The sequence below is a fragment of the Mustela lutreola genome, chromosome 6 (genome assembly GCF_030435805.1).
Source record: "Mustela lutreola isolate mMusLut2 chromosome 6, mMusLut2.pri, whole genome shotgun sequence".
Lineage (NCBI taxonomy): Eukaryota > Metazoa > Chordata > Mammalia > Carnivora > Mustelidae > Mustela > Mustela lutreola.
Window position 1 is genome coordinate 63,573,726 of NC_081295.1, and position 23,657 is coordinate 63,597,382.

The 23,657-nt window shown below is 38.0% G+C and overlaps 1 protein-coding gene across 6 annotated transcripts in view; it reads left to right on the forward strand.

The window, feature by feature from the left end:
* Positions 1-23,657, forward strand: part of NHSL1 (NHS like 1) — a 231,354-nt gene that overhangs the window by 188,766 nt on the left and 18,931 nt on the right. For all 6 annotated transcript variants that reach the window (XM_059177425.1, XM_059177427.1, XM_059177428.1 and 3 more), the window contains exons 3-4: positions 3,035-3,162; positions 21,149-21,341. In XM_059177425.1, the coding sequence (XP_059033408.1) occupies positions 3,035-3,162; positions 21,149-21,341 (321 nt within the window). The remainder of the gene's footprint in view (positions 1-3,034; positions 3,163-21,148; positions 21,342-23,657) is intronic.

The following is a 23,657-nucleotide window of genomic DNA, read 5'->3' on the forward strand; positions in this document are numbered from 1 at the left end:
TAGATATGTTGTAAAGATTTCTGTGTATTAATCTTGTATCTTGTGATTTTACTTAATTCACTGATCAGTTCCAGTAGTTTTTTGGTGTAATATTTAAGGCTTTCTGTATATAGTACCATGTTTTCTGCAAACAGGGGAAGTTTTGCTTCTTTACCATTTTGGATGCTTTTTACTTCTTTTTCTTGTCTGATTGCTGTGGCAAGGACTTCCAGTACTATATTGAATAAAAGTGAACATTCTTGTCTTATTCCTGATCTTAGAGGAAAAGCTATCAGTTTTTCACTACTGAGTATGATGTTAGCTGCGGGTTTTTCATATATGGCCTATATTACATTGAGGTATGCTCCTTTTGAAGTGGTAACAGTTTCTGTTGGTTTGTGAGACAAGGTTCACCCTGGATCCTTAGGAGACTATAGTTTATAGGACCACAGAAAAACTAACTTGCAGCACCCAAGTTAATGGACGAGTATTTTTTTCATCCCAATTTTAAGGTAATTAAAAATCAAATCAATACTTACAGAATCCCAAAACTTTTCACAGAACACTGAAAACTACTGATCATGCTTTATATAATACTCTCTCTATAGAAGGAGAGTATAATTCTGTTACATTTAAATTCTTTAGAGAAATTGTAAATATTGGAGAAATGGGAAAGTATTTCTCACTGGAAAGGGTTAGATTATTATGAGTAAATCCTCATTAAAAAATAAACTGTGTTCTGGAAATTTCAGAATTAAAAAAAAAAAAATCTATTTTACACAAGAGTGGTTGACAGACGAGCCCACAAATTAGCCCCTAAGTAACTGAAGTAAAAGTAATTAGCTATCATGTGATTACATCATGCATTTTTTAAAGTTAGTTTAGCATTCTGAAAGATTCTCATGACTATTTTCTGAGGTTTTTACAAATCTGATTTGCAGTTCTGGATTGGAAACTCTGTTCACTCCCACTGTGGGATAGCAAAGGAGAGTAAGGATTTTTTTTCCCCCTGGTTGGAGAATTTTTATCCTTTCATTAAAGCGACTGTTCACCTCCTCTCTATGGGGGAATCATAGATCCTAGTGTTATAAAGGCACTCTGAAGATGCCCTACTTTAGTTCTGTGCCATTACATGCATGGTTTTGTCAAGCTGTGCAAAGAGGAAACTTCCAAAACCAAACACATTTCATACTCCTTCAGAAAGCTGGATATTTAAAGGTACCCTGTGGTGAGTGAACCCCTTTTGCAAGGCAAATGCTTCCCTAAGGTGCTGTCTGGGTAATAGAAAATCTCCTGGGGCTTTAAAAAGCCATTAATACTTTTCTTGCTGCACTTGCCCCCACTGATCCAAGTAATTAGCACAATGGTTCCTCCTTGAAGGGAGTCCCTAGTCTCTAAGCAGCCAGTGGCCCCAGCCCCTCTGTGAAGCAAATCACCATGCTCCTGGTTACCTTCCACCCTCTGGTGCCAGGCATTTCTCTGTAGACTGGCAGATGTCTTGACTGCCACCTAGCCTTTTACTAAATTCCACTCAATGATTATAGCCTGTTTGGCATCAAAGTTAAGTTGAGAACTAAAAATAAAATGAGGGCATCGTTACCCATGGTTTCTCATGTCACTTCCAGCTGATGAGTCTTGGAAAGAAGCATAGCATGAGAATTGCTTGTATTTTTTGATGAGGAGTTATATAATCAATTGCTGTATATCAAAAATAATAGTAATTAAGCCCCTGGGTTTAAATTCTGAGGTCCATTGCTTATCTGCATAACATTACTGAGCAAATAATTTAATTACTTTAAACTGATTCAGAGGGCTGTTGTGAAGTGAAGGAAGTCCTATTAAAACCCATGAACAGGGTATATAATCAGTGTAATCAATGTTTTAGTAATTTTGGGGGGTTTTTAAAAGATTTTATTTATTTGTGTATGTATGTATGTATGTATGTTAGAGAGCATACAAGGCGGGGGAGGAGCAGAGAGAAAGGAAGAGAAAGAATCTCAAGCAGACTTCATACTGAGTGTGGACGTGCGGGGCTCAGTCTCATGACCTGAGATCATGACCTGAACTGAAATCAAGAGCTGGGTGCTTATTAGCTATCAGGGAGATTCAAATCAAAATCACATTGAGATACTACCTTATACCAGTTAGAATGGCCAAAATTAACAGGACAGTAAAAACAAGTGTTGAAGAGGATGTGGAGAAAGGGAAACCCTCCTTACACTGTTGATGGAAATGCAAGTTGGTGGAACCACTTTGTAAAACAGTGTGGAGATTCCTTAAGAAATTAAAAATAGAGCTACCCTATGACTCTGCAGTTGCACTACTGGGTATTTACCCCAAATATACTGATGTAGTGAAAAGAAGGACCATCTGTACCCCAATGTTTATAGCAGCAATGGCCACAATCACCAAACTGTGGAAAGAGCCAAGATGCCCTTCAGCAGACAAAAGGATAAAGAAGATATGGTCCATATATGCAATGGAGTATTATGCTTCCATCAGAAAGGATGGATACCCAACTTTTGTATCAACATGGACAGGACTGGAGGAGATTATGCTGAGTGAAATAAGTCAAGCAGAGAGAGTCAGTTATACGGTTTCACTTACTTGAGGAGCATAAGGAGTAACACACGGAGGACATTAAGACAAGGAAAGGAAAAGCGAATTGGGGGAAATTGGAGTGGGAGACAACCCATGAGAGACTGTGGACTCTGAGAAACAAACTGAGGGTTTTAGAGGGGTGGGGGTTGGGGGATGGCTGAGCCTGGTGGTGTGTATTATGGAGGGCACGTATTGCATGGAGCACTGGGTGTGGTGCATAAACAATCTTGGAACACTGAAAAAATAAAATTAAATTAAAAGAAAAAAAAGAGCTGAATGCTTAACTGACTGAGCCCCAGGCTCCACTCTTAGTTGTTTTTATCATCATTTTCTTTATTAATAGTGTTTCTTTGGCATCTTATACTTAGGGCAGATATTACTAGAAAAGGTAAAGAAAGAGGAGTAAACAAATCATTTTTTAATGCTCTTTCTCCCCTCCGTGGCCACTCTGTAGAATGTGACAAACTGAGGCGGGATGGCTACCGAAGTTCTCAGTACTACTCCCAGGGACCCACCTTTGCAGCCAATGCCAGCCCACTCTGTGATGATTATCAGGATGAAGATGAAGAAACAGATCAAAAGGTAAGCCTTCCCAGTTCAACGTGGGATCCTGAATTGGGTCTCAGAACAGGAAAAGGACCTAAGTTGAAAAACTGGTGAAATCAGAATAAAATCTGGTTTCAGTTAACAATACTATCCCAAATTAATTTTCTAATTTTGACGAAGGTGCCATGATTATGTAACACATCCACAATACGAGAAGCTAGTTAAAGGGTTCACAAGGGGTTCTCAGTGCTATCATTGCAACTTTTTTGCAACTTTAAAATTAGTCTACAATTTGTTTGAAAAGATAAGGTCAGGATTTAAGAATCTCATTAAAAGATCACAATCAGTATATTTGAATATTCTCTTTTGGATAGAAAAAAAATGAAAAGTCTTATTTTTGTTGTTTAGGTTTTTCATATGACTTAAGAACCCAGTCAAATTAAAAAAAAAAAAAAAAAACTCGAAGTACAACAGGCAAATGCCGCTGTTTCACAAGTGGTCGGTGTTTTTCAGAAAGATTGAATAGAGGGAGCCCTTTAATATTACGGCACCCATCAGTTCACTGTAGAGATGCTGTTTCATATGCGTGGTCCTTTTTCTCATGCCATCTCTTATGGTAAGTGCAGACTACTTAAGACAAATATATTTTCTCAGTAATAGAAGCCTATGAAAGAATAAAAATGTAGGGCAATTTTGACTTAAATGTTTGTGGGTTTTTTTTTCCCTTTTCTTCTCTTTTCTTTTCTTTTTTTTTTCACTTTATTTAGTACTGTGGACTTAGAATTTGGACATGTTTTGGTTTAGAAACCACTTTTAATTAATCTAAGAAATATCAGCAGAATTAGGTCAATATATAAATGTGTTCCTGTTTAGGGAACATTATTCAAAGTTTATTGTGTTTCCACAAATAAATAACATCAGAAAAAAGGGTGGATAACAGATAACTAAAAATGGGAGAGTACTACCATAATGTTTTAGTCTTCTGGTGGTGATGGGACCCCAGGTGGTTTTTTTTGTTTGCTTGTTGAGAATGTTTTTTTCCTGTTCCTTTAAAAATATTTTCGCACATTAGTTTTGTTCTTTGGGACTTAAAATACACAAAGAAGTTCTCTTACTCTGATAGGAAAAGCAGCTACTTCAAAATTGATCTGGTTTTTAATTTTAGAACTTTTTATTTTTCTCTCACTGACATGAGTAAGAAAAATAGAAATTAGAAGATGAATTAGTCAGGATTTTTTTCTGTTCTTTTAAATTTTTTTTCCAGGCTTATTCAAATTATAATTGACAGAATAATTATATGTATTTAAAGTGTGATGATATGGCATATATATATATATATATATATATATATATATATAATTTTATTTTATTTTTTTTTAAGATTTTATTTATTTATTCGAGAGTGTGTGAGCAAGAGAGCACAAGTGGCAGGGGCAGGGCAGAGGGAGAGGGAGAAGCATGCTTCCCCTGAGCCTGGGATCCTGACCTGGGCCAAAGGCAGATGCTTAACTGACTGAGCCACCCAGGTGCCCCTGATGTCAGGGGCATACGTATGTGTTTAACATGCCTGTCACCTCACATAGTTTCTTTTGCATATGGTGAAAATCCTTAAATTTTACTCTCTTCTTGGATCTTAAGTACACAACACAGTAGTATTAACTGTAGTCACTGTGCTGTACATTAGATTCCCAGAGCTTATTCAACTTATAACTAAAGGCTTGTACCCTTTTGACTGGCATCTCCCCAAATTCCCCACCTGTGAGATTTGTCTTTCTTTATTCAGATACACTTCAGCCTTTTACTGATGCTAAAAGGAAGAAAATTGAGTTTAGAGTGGGACCCAGTTATTAGGCAGAGCGGTTTGGGTGCAGTCTGATTATGTAAGTATCTAGGAGCGTAGAGTCCCTTGGTAGCAAATTGACATTATGGAGACGACATCCAAAGGCCTTTGGGAAAGTGGAATTGGAGTTTCTAAATTCTCACACAGCTGGTTACTTAGGATGATGCTCACATCTGAGGGAAGTCTTGTCTGTGGATGAGTTTCTATTCCTGTGTGCATTGCAATGGGCCCCTTTGAGCAGCTGTCTCCCAAATGTGTGGAGAAAGTAAAAAATCCTTATCTCTGAGAACACAAGGCACCTGTCACACTACACGTGAGTCAGCAGATAATGATAATATGGGAAAGAATATATACATAAATGTCATCCTTTAGATGATAGGACATGACATATGACATATCCTATTAAGTGTAAGAAGGACCGTAACGTGACTTGGTAGCCCTAGGATCCACTAGAGCGGAAACCAGAGTTTGGCTGTGGAACCTTAGAACTCTTCTTAGGGCCAAATGCTGCTTCTGTAAAATGGAGGCATGGGAACAGCAGAGGAGCCTTCGCTGGTGTGTGTGCGGGAAGGTGAACTGTTTCGGGGGCTCCCTGAAAACCCCCTCTGGGTTATAGGCTCCATCACAGTGTCTGGACTCTCGGCCTTCCTATGCTTGGACCCTCATAAAAGTGCATAGTTGCTTTTAAACCTTACCTTCCTTTACTGCTAAATGCCTTTGGGTTTAAGTGTTTTTGACATCCTTAGAATATACTGTTAGTGATATTTAAAGAGAGCTTTTTTTTTCTTAAATATATAGAACTAAGTAGAAGTATGTTCAGAATTTTTTAAATTATCAGGCCTGAATGTCTTCTCAATGTAAGAAATTTTTTGAGAATAAAATAAATACCAAGTTATATAATGTATTAATCATGAATGATTATATATTAATTAAACATCCACTAACAAACTATTCCATCATGTTAACAAACTGACTTCCTTTAAAAAAAAAAAATTGCTTCCTTCCTTCCCTTCTGCCCTCCATCCCGTTCTCAGTTAGACTATATCATTCAGTGTTGCATTAACTTCTGTAACTTCTTGGTTCCACGGAACATCCAAAAAGCCACTTGCCTCTCACTGTTGCACATCCAATTTGATGGTCTTGGAGCACATTCTCCACTTTTTGTTTATTCATAGGTATTGGATTAATTACAGTGTTCTGTGCCAGACCATTTGCTTTTTTTTTTTTTTTTTAATTAACTATATATAAGTCAACAAGATCCAGTATTGCTTTCAGTCACAAAAGTCCTAAAATTGGTGTGGAAATTAACCTTTGTAGGTCATTGTGCTTTTTCTGCCACTTCTATGGGTCCTTCCCTCCCCCACCCCCCTGACCCCGCAAATAGTGCTGAAGTAGCTGCCATTGAAGAAGGTTTGATTGATGTGTACCCCACACAGTGCCTAGTGCATGATGGGCTATGTTGCTGGCTCATTCATTCAACAGTTATTTCTAGAACAGTCACTACTAAGTACATACCCTGAATCAGGAGTCCTTATTAAAAATCTGTGTCCCTCCGCTCACTGCTCACCAAATCACAATGATGCACGGAAGTCTCTATGTGGCTCAGCCATCATTGGTAGTCACTGGGACATATTCCTTTATCCCTCCTCAGTGTGTTCCTAAACCTAACTACTTTAAGCACAGACTTACAATTCATTTTCAAGTTAACTATTACTCAGGTCCTGTGTGCCAGGGACTCTTGTAGATGCTGGAGACATAACAATGAAGCAAGCAGAAGAAATCCTTGCCCTTAGGAGTGGTTGATCTGACAGTGAGACACGAGTAAGTTAGCAGTGATGCTGTATTAGAACTCTGGAGGAAAATAAAGCAGAATGAGACAGAGGGGAGGTTGCTGTTGCAAATGAAAAGGGCAAGCCTTCCTGAGCAAAGAGGTGATTGGGATGAAAAGAGTGATCCAGGCAGAAATCTCAGAGAGCATTCCATGGAGTAGAGCAGCTGATGCAATAAATGTTTCTTAAGAATATATGACATATACCAGATATTGCAAAAGGCAATGATTAGTAAGGTATCTGTACTTGGCCTCAAGGAAGTTACAGCTCTCTGGTAGGGAATAGCCTGAATAAAAAGGTTTTTACATATTACCTACTGCAGGAAGTGTTTGTCATATAGTAGCAGGTGAAAGAGAAATTTTTCTGGCTTGGCAGTGGGAAGTGGGGAAGGGTTGAGGAGAGGGTAAGGATATGCAAGGGGAAGAGTCATAGGGCGGTTGCAGTGGGCAAAACATACCGAGGACTAGACCAAAAGAGTGGCTGTGTCAGTGGCAAGAAAGGGAGATTCTAAGAGGTGAAATTAAGAGAGGGTGGTATCCTGGGAGTTTGGAGACTCATTTCACGTTTTAGCTTTGCCACTTGTTGGCTTCCTTCGGACGTATCACTTGGGCCTTCCAGGCATTCGTTTCCATATCTAGAAAGTGGGGAGTGGAATAAGATCACTCTCTTGAGATCTTTTTAAAAAGCTTCTCTCATTCATTCATTGACTCAACGAATACTTACGCAGCATCTCCAACAAAGCAAGCAACCTTGTAGGTTCTGCCGACCCCTCAGGTGAAAAAGACAAAGTCCCTGTCATCAAAGGGAGAACAGCAGTAAGCGAATAGAGCACAGAGTGGTGATACATGTTAAGAAGAAAAATACAACAGTAGTAAGGAGAGTTTTAGAGTGACAGGGCTGCTATTTTTAGATTGAGTGTCCAAGAAGGGCTGTCTGAGGGTGTCATTAGAGTAGACCTCAGAATGAAGTGTAGGAACACCGCATGTGACTGTCTTTGGGAAGAAGAGATAGTAAGTGCAAAGGCCTGGAGACAGTAATATGGTTTTCCTGTGGGGGAAATAGACAGATACCACCAGAGTGGCTGGATTGGGCACGGTGAGGACTTTGGATTTGTTGTTCCTAGGTGAGATGGGGAGGTCCTGGAGGAACTGAGGTGGAAAGTAGCATGATCTGATTTGCTATTTAATAGAATAGCTACTATATGGCAATAAGACTGTGGAGAGTTGAAGATGGAATTAGAGAGACAAGTCACTAGGCCATTGCAGTAATCCTGGCAAAGATAGAGATGATGTGGGCTGGGTCCAGGGTGACAGTGATAGTATTTTATTTTATTTTATTTTTTAAGATTTTATTTATTCATTTGAGAGAGAGAGAGAAAATGGGAAAAGGGAGGGAGCCCAACATAGGACTTGATCTCAGGACGTTGAGATCATGACCTGAGCTGAAGGCAGATGCTTAACCATCTGAGCCACCCAGGTACCCTGATTCTAGCTTTATTTTATTTTATTTTGGATCCTATAGAATTTCCTGAAATTACAAGAAAAAGAAAAGTCAGGGATAATTTCCTTTACTGTCTTTCCAGCTTGATCCCTCTAGAGTGTCGTTTCTTCCTTCCTCCCTCCCTTCCTTCCTTCCTTGAATCCCATTTCAAAAATTATATGACCCTTGAGAAATTCTCTTCCACCGACCCTACCCTCTTCATGTCATCAGTCATCTTCCTCTGCTTAGATTTCATGGCCCACACTTAACATTCTCTTCTTTGCATACACTTTCACCTCTCCTGGCCCCTCTCCCCTTCTGCCAGTTTCCTACAGAAATCCCTCCTTCCCCCAGTTTCGTGCGGCTCTACCCCTGCTCTGTACTAAAGCCTGGTTAGCTGAACAAGACTAGAGGAAAACACCAGCATCTATAAGCTAGCTGTACTGGAAATTCCTGACCTCGAACCTAACGTGGCAGCAGTCCTACCATACCAGCTCATCATTCATTCTTCCACTCTACCAAATTATATTTCACACCTTCTTCTCAAATCTCCAAACACCATGTTCTCTACTTTACTCTCAGATACTTACTGTCTTTGGTATTTACTACACTGGGTGGGGGGTGGGGTGAGGGCAGGGGGTGGGGGGCGCACAGTCCAAAGTATATCCTTTCACAACCAGACCTATTGAACTGCTTGCATCTGGTCCACCATCTACTCGCCCTTTCCTGCCACTGTAATGGGTGAATAGTCTTTGCTGCTTTCTACGCTGTTGTATCCCAAGTGCCTACCTAGATTTGGGTTTGGCATGTAGTGAAGACTCAGTCGTTTTTCAGTGGAATGATTAAGACCAACTTCTCAAGGACTTCATAACTGCAGTTTACCCCTCTCCCCTTTACCTAATCAGTTTTCTCTCTCTGTTGCATCATAACCATCATTATTTGAACATGCTGTGTTTTCTTTCATCTTGATGGAACCCTCCTTTGACCTTTCATCCCCCTCCAAATTCTGCCATGTTTTCCAGTTCTTTTAAAGAACTTCTCCAAGGAACTGTCTAGACTTGCTATCAATACTGCCTGTCTCCTTTGAACCCCCTCCGAATAAGCTTTTATCCCCACCACGCTACTGAAATTACTCCTGTTAAGTCTAATCATCACGTCTACCTTGCCAGATCTAATAGTGAGTTCTCAGCCTTCCTCTGATTCAACCTCTCAGTGGCCTTTGACATAGTTTACTATTCTTTTGTTCTTAAAATACTTTCTGTGCTTGGCTTTCAGAAGACCACACACTCTGGTTTGCCTCATCGCTCGTGATCCATTGCTTCTCAGTCATTTATTGGATGCTCTTCCATGTGTCTGAACCGTGGTGTAATTCTGCTCCTCTGAAACCCGCTCACTCCTTGGGTGATTTCATTGAGTCCCATGACCTTAAGTTCCATGCACTGAAGTTTCCTAAATTTCTATTGCTAGTCCAGACTCATATATTTTTCTGCTTACTATACATTCCCACCTAAATGTCTTATGGGCATCTCAGATTTCCCAAATCCTAGCATGTGATTCTCCCAACCCTACTTGCTCCTCTCATAGTTTTCCCCAGCTCGGTAAACCATAACTCCATTCCCCTAGATGCTTAAGTGAAAAATGTTGAGAACTTTCCTGATTTTTTTTTTTTTATTCTCCCACTGTAAGTAAATTCTATAGAATTACCAATGATTGAACCACTACTAAGACCTCACATCTGACGTTATGTAATGATTAAGTCGAGGGCATGTTTCTGAGACTGGGTGGTAGGGGTATTTTGGAAGTGAGGTGGTAAAGGACCAAGGCAGGGAAAAGATGGATTAGCTCTCTAATTGTCTTGAGTTCACCAAGAGTGTTTACTGGGATAGTGGTGGAGAGAGACTGAGTTGGGATCACAGGATGGCCATGCTAAGTGAAGGAGTTAGCTTTTATTGCAGAGTTCTTAGGAAGTCACCAACATATTTTTGAAGCAGAGCACTTTGGGATTATGTATTTATAACAAAAGTTATATATGCCATCTTTTGTTAGATGAAACTGATTTTCAAATTTACATAATGTATCCAGTCTAACTGTAGAACTTCTAGAAAGGGAGTATTTTAACAGACTGATTTCTATTTTTAAAAATAGAGAAATTTTATCAAAAATTCAGATGGGATTGACCGGAAAAAAAAAAGATAAGTATGTTAGGTAATGGATGGATTTACTAATCTTCTTGTGGCAATCATTTTGCAGTCTATACATATATCAAATTATCACATTTTATACCTTAAACTTACACAATGTTCTATGTTGATTGTATATTGATAAAGCTGGGTAGAAAAATGAAGTCCATTAAAAAAAAAAAAGAAAAGGACCAAATTGTGAAAAGCACCAAGCTTGGATGGTTTCGTAGAGAAGGTTCTATTAAAGCTTTTAAAGAGTAAGTAAATCCAATGCTTGAAACTTTCGCAGAGCAAAGAAAAAGAATATGGTGTGTGGTGGGTATTTGTTTGTTTGTTTGTTTGTTTGTTTTTAGTGAATTAGCTTAACCTTGAGGCCAAACCTGACAAAGACTACACAAAGCAGAAAATCAGCTGGCCAGTCTCACTCACAAATATTGTCATTGGAAGTCATAAGTGGAATGTTAAGAAACATAATCTAACAGCTCATTACAAGACAAATAACTAAAAAATCAACCTGGATTTATCCCATTAATAATGCAAGGATCTTCAGTATTGGTTAGTCTAATCACATGGCAATCATATTGAAGAGAAAAATCAGGTCAAAACCATAAATACTGACAAGGTATTTGATACAATGCAATAGCCATTCTTGATTTAAAAAAAAAAAAAAAAAACCTATAATATAGGACCAAGTAGATACTCATAAGTTAAAATGTATCTGCATTGTCACCAAATCCAACATGATTTTTAATGAGCCATTCTTGTTAGAGTGAGGCATAAGACAGCACATTCACTATCACTATTATTGGGGAAAACTAGCCAGAACGATTAGAAAAGGTATAGAAGAAGAAGCTCAAAAATAGGAAAGCCTGAGATGATATTATCATTCTTTGTACACGGTAAGTCTGTATACTTGGTGAATCCAGGAAAATAAAAATTTGAAACTGCAATCAATAGTAGAATTCAGTGACAGAGTAAGGTATGAAATTGATGTATAGAAATCAATAATTTTCATATCTACAAAAGAAAGTAATAAGATGTAGGAAAAATCTTAAGTTGTGCTAGCAGACCAAGTAGGGATAAATTAATAAAAATGTAAGATTTTTGTGCAAAAAATTTTAAATACTGTAGAAGAACACAAGATTTGAATAAATGAAAAGACTTATGCCCTTAGAGGACTCAGTATCAAAAAACTCATTTCTGTCCAAGTTAATTTATAAAATTAACACAATACCAATAAGAAGTTGACTAGTTTAGTTTTGGTTTGGTTTAGAGTCAATTTGGGGGATGGGAAGAGGAGGGAGAGAAGAGAGAACCAGAGAGGCTGAATCTTAAGGGTCAAAGCTAGGAAAGCTGTAAGGTCCAGGAGCACTAAGAAAGGAGAACTGGCCTCACCGAGTATTTAAGAGTCAGGAATGACTCAGTGTGGAACCTGGGTATACAGACCAGTGGGACAGAATGTTAAATATAGAATATAAAGTTCAACAGGAAACCTAAATCTTTTTTTTTTTAAGATTTTATTTATTTATTTGATAGAGATAAGCAGGAAGAGAGGCAGGCAGAGAGAGAGGAGGAAGCAGGCTCCCTGCTGAGCAGAGAGCTCTATGCAGGGCTTGATCCCAGGACCCTGGGACCATGACCTGAGCTGAAAGCAGAGGCTTTAACCCACTGAGCCACCCAGGCGCCCCAGGAGACCTAAATCTTTATAGTATATGACCAAGTTGGCATTTAAAATCCAATGGGAGTCCAGTAACTATAAAAGGGGCTCCCAGCCAGAAGTTTATGGTTTCCGTGTTAAGAACAAGACCCTTAAGTTCAGTTCGTGTTCTTAAAAGTCACTCTGACAGTTGGGGTTATTTTAGATACAGACTATGTAGACATCAATGTGAGGGAAAATTCAGGGAAATACTTTGGTTTGTATTTTCCTCGGTAAACCGTTTGGTGAGAACAGTGGACTACATAGACTTTAACAAGTGCTTTAGGCTGCAAATACTCTGACATTGAAAGAAGCATATAGAGTGAAAAGCATCTAATTTGCATTCAACCATATGAAGCATTTATTACATGCCCAGGATGGTAGCACTCTTCTAAAATGAGTATTACTAATAAGGTAAAGGCTAAATACCTAAATTAGGACAGAAAACCTAGGGGACATGTGTTCTGGGTGTTTATTCTAGAGAATTATTTATTCTACAGTGTATCCTAATGCAAAACATTAAGTAAGACTCCGGTTCTTGGTGTAAGGAATGGTGTTTTGCTAACGATACCCATATGTATCTTTCAAAGTGTAACAAGAAAAATAATTAAAATATTTCCAGTGATAGAGGTTATATATAAACCTGCTGATTGAAAAATGCTGTCTGCAAAGGGTTTTAGAAATCTCACAAAATACCTTTTTTTTTTTTTCAACTGTGAAATCAGAGAGTAGTCATTGCTTTAGTACTGTTGAAGTCTTGAAGGTTTTTGTGTGTTCAGTTTTCAGTGTGTACCAAGTACTACCGAACAGGTTTTTCAGGTATTTGAAGGAAGTTCAGTTAGAGATGCCAAAACATTTCCTGTGAGTTGATAGGGCATTTCTTCAACTGCCATTGTTGGAGGTTGTATTTGATGATAGGCTCACTGCATCAGGGAAACATTCATAGAGGCCCCATTGTCTCAACAGAAAGGATGTCAGTCATGGGTTACTCAATCTCTTGTGTAAAATTAACCCCCAAACACATAAATTAGACTGGGATTATAGCAATAAAAGGTTGGCTTTAATAGTATTGATAGAACCCCAGAGTTTCCATTTCCTGTTATTCTTTGAACTGGCATCTCAGGTTCTGTTTTAGTCTTCATTGATGAGGCATAGTTAAATCAAAGAAAGACTTTGAAGAAGACAATAGGACAGGAGCCTTGCTCTGTAAGTGCACAGGTGGGAATCTTACATCACATGATGCTTGAGAACACTGATTTGGGGTGGCTTTTCCACCTGTTGAAGCCGAGTAGTCTTACATAAATTGCTTCTCTCCATGAGCTTCAGTTTCCACACTATAAAGAGTTATAAGCCCTGTGTTGTGGTTTGCTCAGGACAGGACTGGTTTACAGCTGCTAGCGTGTATAATTATTCAGAGCACCCCCTTTCACTTTCCAAGGAATTCTGGCTTTGATAGTAAATTACATGGCTACCTTATCTACCTTGGAGAGGGATGCGGTGAGGTTGAAATGAATTAAGGTTTATGGAATTCTTAGCTGGTGCCTGGCACACAGAATATGCTCAAGTAATGATTAGTACAGTATCCTTAAACTGCTTGATTTTTCAACCAGACTTGAAAGAAAATGACCTCATGGACAGTGACATTTGGCCACTCTCCCAGCCATCCTCAGTCTCTTATTCCACCCACCTAGAATTGCTTGCCTAAAGCAATGAATTTGAGAGGTTTGAGCAGCTACTAAAAAAATTCTGGTGGTTTTGTCTTTGTAGGTTATCGCCAAGTAGAGCTACTAGCGATCATACTCGTATTAACTTTATAATAATGGTACAACATTTTAGAACATTTTCCAAACTTTTTACACAGTGTATCTCTTTTTCCATGGGAACTCCTGTGAAAGAAGTGTTTCGTAATCATTACTATCATTTTAATGATCTGAAGTCTGAGACTCAGAATTTATGAAATTACTTACTTTCCTAGGAGCACGTGGCTAGAGTGTGTCAGGGAAGACATGAGTGCAAGGCCTCTTACTTTATACTCCATTTCCTTTTCCTTGTGCTATGTTGGTGAAACAAAAGGGCGAGGTTATTAAATGAACCAAATTTCTTCTCATTATGCCTGCTATTGTTATTTTTCATTCTACTATTGACTTGTCTGATACTCATTCATTCATGATTTTTGGATTTTTTTTTTTTAACCGTTTATGTGCTCCTTGGGCTCAGTACATACACATAGTACCTGGCCTCAGGTGGTTTATGGTCTGGAAAAAACCCATGATACCTCTAGATGCTGTCATGTCAGGGCATCTCTGTGTGAATCATTTCAGGGCACTGTGGGAACACAGAGGAGTCTGCTAGTTTCATGTGTTCAGTGCGCTACAATTTGGGACACCTTGTTACTCTGTGTCTTACAAGAATGAGAGGACTGGGGACGGTTATTTTTCCAGGCCTTTATGCATTCAGACCAGTGAGGGTGTCTCTAGTAACTTGTCCCAGTTTCTCTTATTGTAAACATCCCATTACACTGGAATAAGGCTCTCTTCACGTCTGCCTTCCCCTCTAAATGGGGACACAGCATTCCTGTCTTGTTGATATTTCTATCATCTCCCAATATGGAACCAAGTGCCAGCATGCGGAGAAGTTGAGGAGCCAAAGACTAGGCTTAATGCTGTATGTGAATCTATTTAGTACTTACTGCAGCCACAAGAGGTAGCTTGGATTATACACAATCACAGATGAAGAAACTGTATTTTGGGGAGATGATATCATTGCTTCAGATCACATAGTTTTAAGATACTGAAACTGAAATCTCTCTTTTAGAGCAGTGTTACTGAGATTCAATTTATGTAAAATAAATACACATATTTAAATTATACAATTTAACAAGTTTTGACATATGTTAATACACATGAGCCCATCACAGTCATGACAGTGAACACCCTCAGCATCCTTAAAAGTGAGCCAGGATTCAAATCCAGATCTGTGGCTCCAGAGCTCCTGCTTTCCCTCCCATGGGGAGTGGATGGGGGAATTGAGTGTTAGCCATGTCAGCCTTTTCCTCCTCACCTCTTTCTCTTTGGGCGTTCTGAATTGTTGAGATGACAGAAAGAACAGCTTATACAACCCAATTATTCATCGATAAAAGAGTGAATAGATAAATATGGCATTGGAATGGAGTGTATGCCCGAAAATGAGTGAATTGTAGGCTCACACAAAAACAGTGTTCTTATGTCTTAGAAACATAAGAACACAACACAGAGAATGAAACCATTTTTATTAAAGCCAAAGCAAATATAAAGATGTAATTTATACCTGTTTGTACACATATCATAAAAAGTAAGGGGATGATTAGTGCATAGCTCTGGAGAGGGGTTACCTTGGGAGATGCAAGGAGGAACATGGAGGTAGATGCGGTTATTGGTAATATTTTATGTAAGTCATGGGTTGGTAGTAAGTTCTGATATAGTCATTATATTATGTTACATACTTTATATATATCATTTATGGAAATTAAAAGATTAAAAAATGCTGAATGATTTTAAACATTTATGTTCTAATTAAGTATCTTCTGTTATTTTAAGGGAAAGACCACTTAATGCAAGAGTTGAAATCCACAGTATTTTAACTCAATAGATAACATTGATAAAGGGGCTAGCTTTGTGGTAAATGGAATAATACACTGACTGGGAGAAAAGGAAGACAGTTATTTAATAATGTGGACATGGTCACCACTACTGGGCCGTCATGGAAGTTGTTGGATGAACCATGAACTGTGTTTCTGTGTGGATCCATGTCTACCATCACTTCTTTTTTGGTTCTTGTTAGTCCAGAGGGGGAAAGAAAAATAGGAGAGAACAGAATTAAGTCCGGTTCTTTTTTGTCTGAATACACTAAGGGTAGAGGAAGCACAAGCCAAAAAAGACTGCAGAAGTTTTGACACCTTATGAAACCATCTAAAATCTTGAAAACCAAAAGTAAAGAGAGATGTAATTCTGGGAAGAAAGTCGCCAAAGACTGAATAAGTGTCCTACAAAAATGAGTGGATTACATGTTGATATTCTCTTAAATAATGCTTTGTATAGTTTAATCTGTTCTGTATTTTCATGTAATAATTGCTACATGAGTGCTAAATTTAGCTCTGGTTATAATTCTAGTTTCTAATTTCTAAGAGCATAACAGAAAAAAAAAACAAAAAGAAGCAGCAGCAGCAGCCTGGGCTAGTCTATGATTTCACAGTTAAGCTCACTTTTTGATAACTTGGCCAACTGCCAAAGACATCATATTTCAGGCTCCACTGTCCATCTGGTGGGAGCTTGTCTGATTTCCAGACAGGGCTAGTAGTCTCTGAAATGTAGGTTTGCAGCATCCAAAATCTGCAAAACAAGTGCTGGGGTGGCTGGTGACTTCCTTTTCTAAATTAAGTATTTTGGTACAAGATAATGGTGGCTTCTTGGTTCATTTGTGACTCTCCATTCCTTCCAGGACTAAGATATGGGGAGTTGATGCACATTATTGACCAGTGGACATGTCTAAAATCTGCATTTAAGTTCTGAAAGCAAGCCAACTTTAAACTCAATGTTTAGAAAAATAATTGAGTCCATATTGAGGGATTCCATTAATATGAAGCGTGGTGAAGCTCTTGGAGTTACTGTCTTATGAACACAGGGAGTTTGAGTGGCTCAAAACCTACAACTACTAGATGACAGAGCCAGGGTGCTGATGTTTAGTGTTTCACTCTGGGGAATAGTACTTCTTTTATTATACCACACTTGGGGGCTTTTATAGATTTGCAAAAGGTTTGTTCTTAAATAAGAGACACAAATGGAGATTTTTTTTTTTTTAAGATTTTATTTATTTATTTGACAGAGAGAAATCACAAGTAGATGGAGAGGCAGGCAGAGAGAGAGAGGGAAGCAGGCTCTCTGCCGAGCAGAGAGCCCGATGCGGGACTCGATCCTAGGACTCTGAGATCATGACCTGAGCCGAAGGCAGCGGCTTAACCCACTGAGCCACCCAGGCGCCCCGAGATTTTTATCTTTGGATCAGACAACCCAGTAATTGACTGCAAATATTGCCGGGTTGATATTTTACACTGTTTACGAGACTTTTGAGGGGTCAATTCTGGATTCTAATCCCGGTTGTTCACTTGTGTAGTTCCCAAAAGTAAACTTACCTTGCTCCATATCCTTATTTATAAAATGAGGCTAATGCTCTAAAGATGAAAATGAGGTACCAATTTCTTTAAAGCCTGCAACCCAGAGCAAGGCATGTAGCAATCAGTTACTAAAGGGTGACCCTTTGTTAGCGAAAATTCTTCAAGGGTTCTCCATGCAGTTCTGATTTAAAGCTTCATGGAGCTTACATTCTCATGGGAGAGATAAACAAGATGAGTAACTGAAATTTATGGATACAAGTGATATGTGCTAAAGAGAAAGAACAGAGAGGGGAGAAACAAAATATTGGGGAGCAGTTAAAATTTTAGGGATACTGAAGAAGTAAGACCTCAACAAGAAGGGGACTCTTGAATGAACACCCGAAGAAAAATAAGCTGTAGATGTCTAAGGGAAGAGCACGTCAGCAAATGGGAGCAGCAGTTGCAAAGGCCCTGAGGCAGGCAGAAGTGTACATGATATGTACAAGAAAGTGCATGGAAAGGCTGGTGTGGCTGGAGTAGGATAAGGGATAGAATAGCAGGAGATTCAGAGATAGCAGAGGGACAATGGCAGATCACGTAGGGCCTTGAAGGTCATAGTAAGGATGATGGGGGCCTTGAGCAGAGGAGCAACATGATCAGACTTACATTTTATTTTATTTTTTTTTTTTTATTTTTTTTTTTTTAAAGATTTTATTTATTTATTTGACAGACAGAGATCACAAGTAGGCAGAGAGGCAGGCAGAGAGAGAGAGAGAGAGAGAGGGAAGCAGGCTTCCTGCGGAGCAGGGAGCCCGATGCGGGGCTCGATCCCAGGACCCTGAGATCATGACCCGAGCCGAAGGCAGCAGCCCAAACCACTGAGCCACCCAGGCGCCCCCAGACTTACATTTTAAAAGGCTCCCCTGGCCTCTGAGAAATAGACTTGGAGTGGGAGGGTAGTCAACATAGACAGAAGCATGGAGACCAGTTGAGAGGCTAACGTAATAAACCAGAGCATTACAATATCCACCTTACTGGAGTAATTATGATGTGTTCACTGTTGAGATGCAGGTTTTTTCCTGTGCCCTTTGCTGTGTTTATAAATACTAGGAGGAAGAGGAGTCAGATTGTTCTGGAAGTCATTACTTTCCTGGCTTTAATTTTTCGTTAGTACGTTTAAGCACTGCATAATAGTCACATTTGTATATAACATTATTCTGTGCTGTGCTTGGGAAATTTTCTTGCAAATGAAGGGAGTACTTTATAGAACAGATTACCTTTGAAAGTTGTCATACTGGAGCTATCTCTGGTGATTATCCCATGGCAGCAAGACTAAACCGAAGGACTATTTCATTGTGATCAGTTGTCAGTCCTGACGCTGTCAGCCAACTAAAAGCAAAGTAGGTTACTGGGACTGATGAGCACCACTGAGATGCACACAGACTGTGAGACAGTGCTTCATTCACCGTCTCCCTTGGTAGATGTCACATGGAAAAGGGAACCCTCTCTGCAGGATATCACCCTGCTACTTATCCTCCATCAAGCTGCGGCTTTACTTTTCTCACTGTTAGGATGTGCTTCCCATGGCCTTCAAAGCTTGTGCCATATTTCAGGATTACCTGAAAAATTACTTCTCTGTGTACATCAGAAAAATGGAGTAACCCAGTTTACTAGGTTGAGACTCACTCTTCAGTGTCCTGAAACTTTCATGAAATTCTCGTATAAAATTAGTTTTAATTTACTTTGTGTACGTATGTGTGGATCTGTGTCTTAACGGTAGAGAATATATAAGTCAAATTTAACAAGAATGTTACAAGTGCAAATAGGCTGGAATAATATATTTATATCACTCTGGTTTAGCTACTGCTGCTGACCCCAAAATTCCTTTGATTGTTTTTCAAGGATCTGTAGGAGTTGTAACTATTTTCCCAGAAGTGGATTAAACATGAATGGATATGGTATAATTTAGTACCATAATCAGATGTCAGTAACATATGCTCATCATAAGTTGACTATATTTATTTGTCAGTTTAATTACAAACATTATTTCACATTTTCCTTTGGTGGGAAAGAAACTTGAATATCATTTTACATGTTTTATGTATCAAGAATATAAAGTCAACAATAGAGATATTTAATTACGATTTATTTTATTAAATAAATAACACCTTCATTATTGGTAGTGTTTTTTCAATAAAAGAAAAAATTGGGTACTTGTCAATTCATGATTTTGCTTTCCTGAAGTCACGTTTTATGACCATTACCTTCATTTCCATGATATTTGTCATAGACATTTTCACAGATACCAGAAGTCTTAAGAGTAGCTCTTTGGGGGGATTCAGGAGGTAAACCTATAGCAAAGGAAACTTTAGTGTTCAGAAATAGCCTGGACATCACTTAACCAGCAAGGATAGAATGAATGGACTCCAGTCTTCAGATTATTAGTCTAGACCCTGTCCCCAACACCAAACCATTTCTGTTGGCTCTTCTGTAGTCTTTTTCAAATTTGTGGAGGGCTGGTAGTTGTAGAATAAAAACAGATATTTTGCAATAAGATGAATCCAATAGTAATAAGCAGTGGTGACAGTGTTCTTCTTAGTGATTGAAATTTCTACCTGACGCATTTCTATAAATTTCTTACCAGTGTCCTCTTAGAAACTTGCATTAAATCCAGAAAGATATCAATGCCTGTTTTTTAAAGATAGATGAATCCTCACAAACATGATGTTGAATGAAAGAAGTAAGTTACAAAAGAGAATGTACACCATGGTTCCCTTTGGTTGAATATAGGCAAACAAAGCTATGGTATTAGAAGTGAGGAGGGTAGCCCCCTTTGTGGTTTGGGGAGCGGAGTGCTGAACTGACTTGGGTGTTAGTGACACAGATACTCCTGGGGAACCTTGGAAAGGTTCATTGACTGTTTATTCTTAAGTAAAACTCTTTTAAATGCCTTATTTTCACAAGTGGAAGTTAGTTGAAATGCTTTCAACTCCAAGGGCCGTTCTTAGACATTTATTTTATGTTACTGCAATTTCCCAACAAAAGCCAGTTACCCTTATTTGGTCATCATTGTTGTTTGTGAGCACACTGTATTTCTTTTGAGGTCTTGGATCTGCTCTGTCGAAGAACCAGCTGCTCAGCAGCCACGTGAAGTCCATCAGAAAGTGCTTGCCAGGTTTCTTGCTTACGCTTTCTAAGATGGTTTGGGAAGAAAAGGATGGAAGACGGGCTCCCCAGTTAGGATGTTAATCTGTATCAAAACAGACCCTGCCAGAAATGTTTTCATGGAATTCTGATAAGGCTCAAAGCAGAGAGCTTCAGTCAGCTTCTTAGAATTTAACAATTTCACACTGATTTTTTTCACATAAATGGTTTCAGAAGAGCACACACAGTTGAGTAACAATAGCCTTATGATTTCAGAAGTGTTCCTTGAAGTCAGTGCCTAAAAGAAATAAGATGAGGCTAGAAATTACTGTGAGCAAATAAAATTTTTATAAAAATGGAAACCGATGGCCCCAGCCATGATGTTTCTCTAGGCTCCTTGTGGTAAACGAAATCCATAAGCTTTCTGACCACAGTAAGTATAGGAAAAGCAGGAAGAACTGAAAAGATATTGTGGGTCAGCAAAACCTTTTGCAGTCCTCGTGGTTTAGAGACTAAGGCCACTGTGTGAATTGTTTATCTGTAACTGGTCAAGCTCAAGGTGAAGAACAGTTTTCTTGCAAACCATTGCTTCTTTCTTAAATGTGACTTTTTGTTTGGTTGCTTTAAATCAGTTTAAATAAAAATTTTTTTTAATAAGAAATGTGTTTTTAAATGTTTCTGCCAGCTGTTTACACGCTATACCTCTTCTTCCTTTTTCCCCTGCAGTGTTCTATTTCTTCATCAGAAGAAGAAAGACTTATTTCCATCAGGAGACCTAAAACGCCAACCTCAAGTGACTTCTCTGACCTTAATACTCAAACAAATTGGACCAAGTCACTTCCCTTGCCAACACCAGAAGAGAAGATGCGACAGCAAGCCCAGACGGTCCAGGCTGATGTGGTTCCCATTAACATAACTGGTATGCTTTGCTATGCAGATAGGTTTCTAAACGCACTTGGGCTTTTGTTTGTTACGAGCTCTTAGCATCTCATTTATAAATCAGCGGTAAATAGCTGTACTCTGGCTTCCTGCTCTTCGTTTAGTGAAAGGAATATTAAAACTTGTGCGTGCACATGAAATATTTCTTGCTTATTAGAACACTGTGTTACCAAAGGTTAATATCATGTAATTCATAAAAAGTGTGTGTGTGTGTTTTTCATTGAATTACTTAAAATATCTTACTTTAAATATTTTATTTGTGAACATCTTCTAAACATGGTCCTGGGTAAGAAAACAATGACATGTTTCCCTTCTAAAGGTTTGTTTTATATAGTATTTATAGAAGTGAAGAAATAAGTTTTGTGATATTTCTAAATGATACATTTTCTTACCTTTTTGTCTTCTCAAGCAGAAAAAGGGAAAATTGCTTAAAATAATATCAAGTGAATTAACAATTTTAAAGTTAATAGGATGGTAAAATTATATTTTGATTCCCATAAATTTGAATTCTGCACTCTTCAAATAAAAATCAGTTCCTTCTGAATATAAAATTTTAGAATATGTTATATTAAGTTGGGATATGAATATTGCCAAATATGAAATTCAAGTTCTTTTAGAATATTAATATTATGCTCAGATTTTAATCATCTGTGATATTTAAGGGGACAAATAAGGTACATAAAGCTCAAAGGCAATATTTCACAAACTTAGAGGAGTTGTTAAAAGATTAAAAGTCAAAGTTTTCCTGCTTTATCATTTCCAGAGCTCACAAAGATTGGTCAGTGGTTTTGGCCGGAGGGTGTACTAGAAATAAAATAGATGTGTTAAGAGTTAACATTGCATAGGGTGTTCAAATGAAACAGATTAATAATAATCATCATTGATAATCAGTCCTTACAGAGCAAGATCTGTAGGGCAGAACCCAAAAAGACAGGTGACCAGTAAGGATGAATTTTCATTAAAAATTAGGATGAAAACCCATAGCACCCTTGCTGTACTTCTGAAGGTACCACTGTTGATCACTGTTAGAAAGGTTTTTACATTTTGATAGTTATTGAAGATTTTGTAAAAAACCTTATAGACGATTAAAACTTCCATTTAGAATAAAAATGACATCTATTTTGAATCCCAGAGAAATTTAGTAAATAAGTGAATGTATTATTTTAAATTCCATGTACATTTTTCCATACTTATTGTACTTAAGCCTAAAGAAATAACATAGTATTTTATTCCATTTTTCTTAGCAACTAATATTGTTGCTCTTTCTGAATGTGATTCTCAGGCACCTAGGTCATATCTTTTTAAGATTATTTTTCAAAGTAGCTGTGTTTCAGAAATAAAGTGTGTTCATTGCTTGGTGGAATAAGTGGACACATATTTTCTGTAAGAAAATGCATTACATTATTTGATTGATTAAATGCAGCAGAAACATAATTACATTATATATGATTAAATGCCTCAGCAGTAGTATTATAAGATAAGATTGTGCTATGAAATATGACAGTCCTTAATGGAATTAGGATAAATGTATTATCCTGAGATTAGGAAATTTAAAACAGAGTAACAATAGCTTCAGAAATAAAGAATTATTTGCAATGAAATGCACTGTAACAACAGTAAGCAGTGCTATATCTTTGAGCTCTAATTCTCTCCTGTTGAGGACTTAAGTGGATATGAAGTACATAGAATTTAAAAGGAGTCGTTCAGCTACCACAGAGAAAAGGTGAATGACAATAAAGAAGTGAGCAGTATGAGTTATTTCAAAATGCAGTTGACTTTTGTGTGTTAACATTTTCCAAAATGTAATAATTAAATATAGTACCTAATTATGTATTTCTGGATCCAAGTGTTCACATACATACACTTACATTTCATAAAGAGATGCTTTTTTTCATATTCTGATATAAAGAAGCATTGTATTTAAATTCTTCACTTTTAGCAGTCAAATTGACATAGGTGTTATATAGCTTCTGCTACTTAAATGTTGTATTTCTGAAGCCCTAGAAGACTTTGAAACTAAAATGTAGCTTCCCGTAGGGAACTGTCATATGTTCATTTATTTGGATGAACATTGACCATCCAGTTTGATTTTCAGTCAGGTTCAGCAGGGGGAAGAAATGTCGATAAATATACTGTTTCCCATCCAGAGTGAAGCTGGCCAGGCATAGAGGTAGGACATTAGCACAATGAGCTGCCAGCCGGAAAATCAATTTAATCCCTTTAGTCATAGTCCTGTAGGGGCTCATCATTTTAGTTGAAGAGAAAAAAATGTTTCAAATGAAATGTATCTATGCAT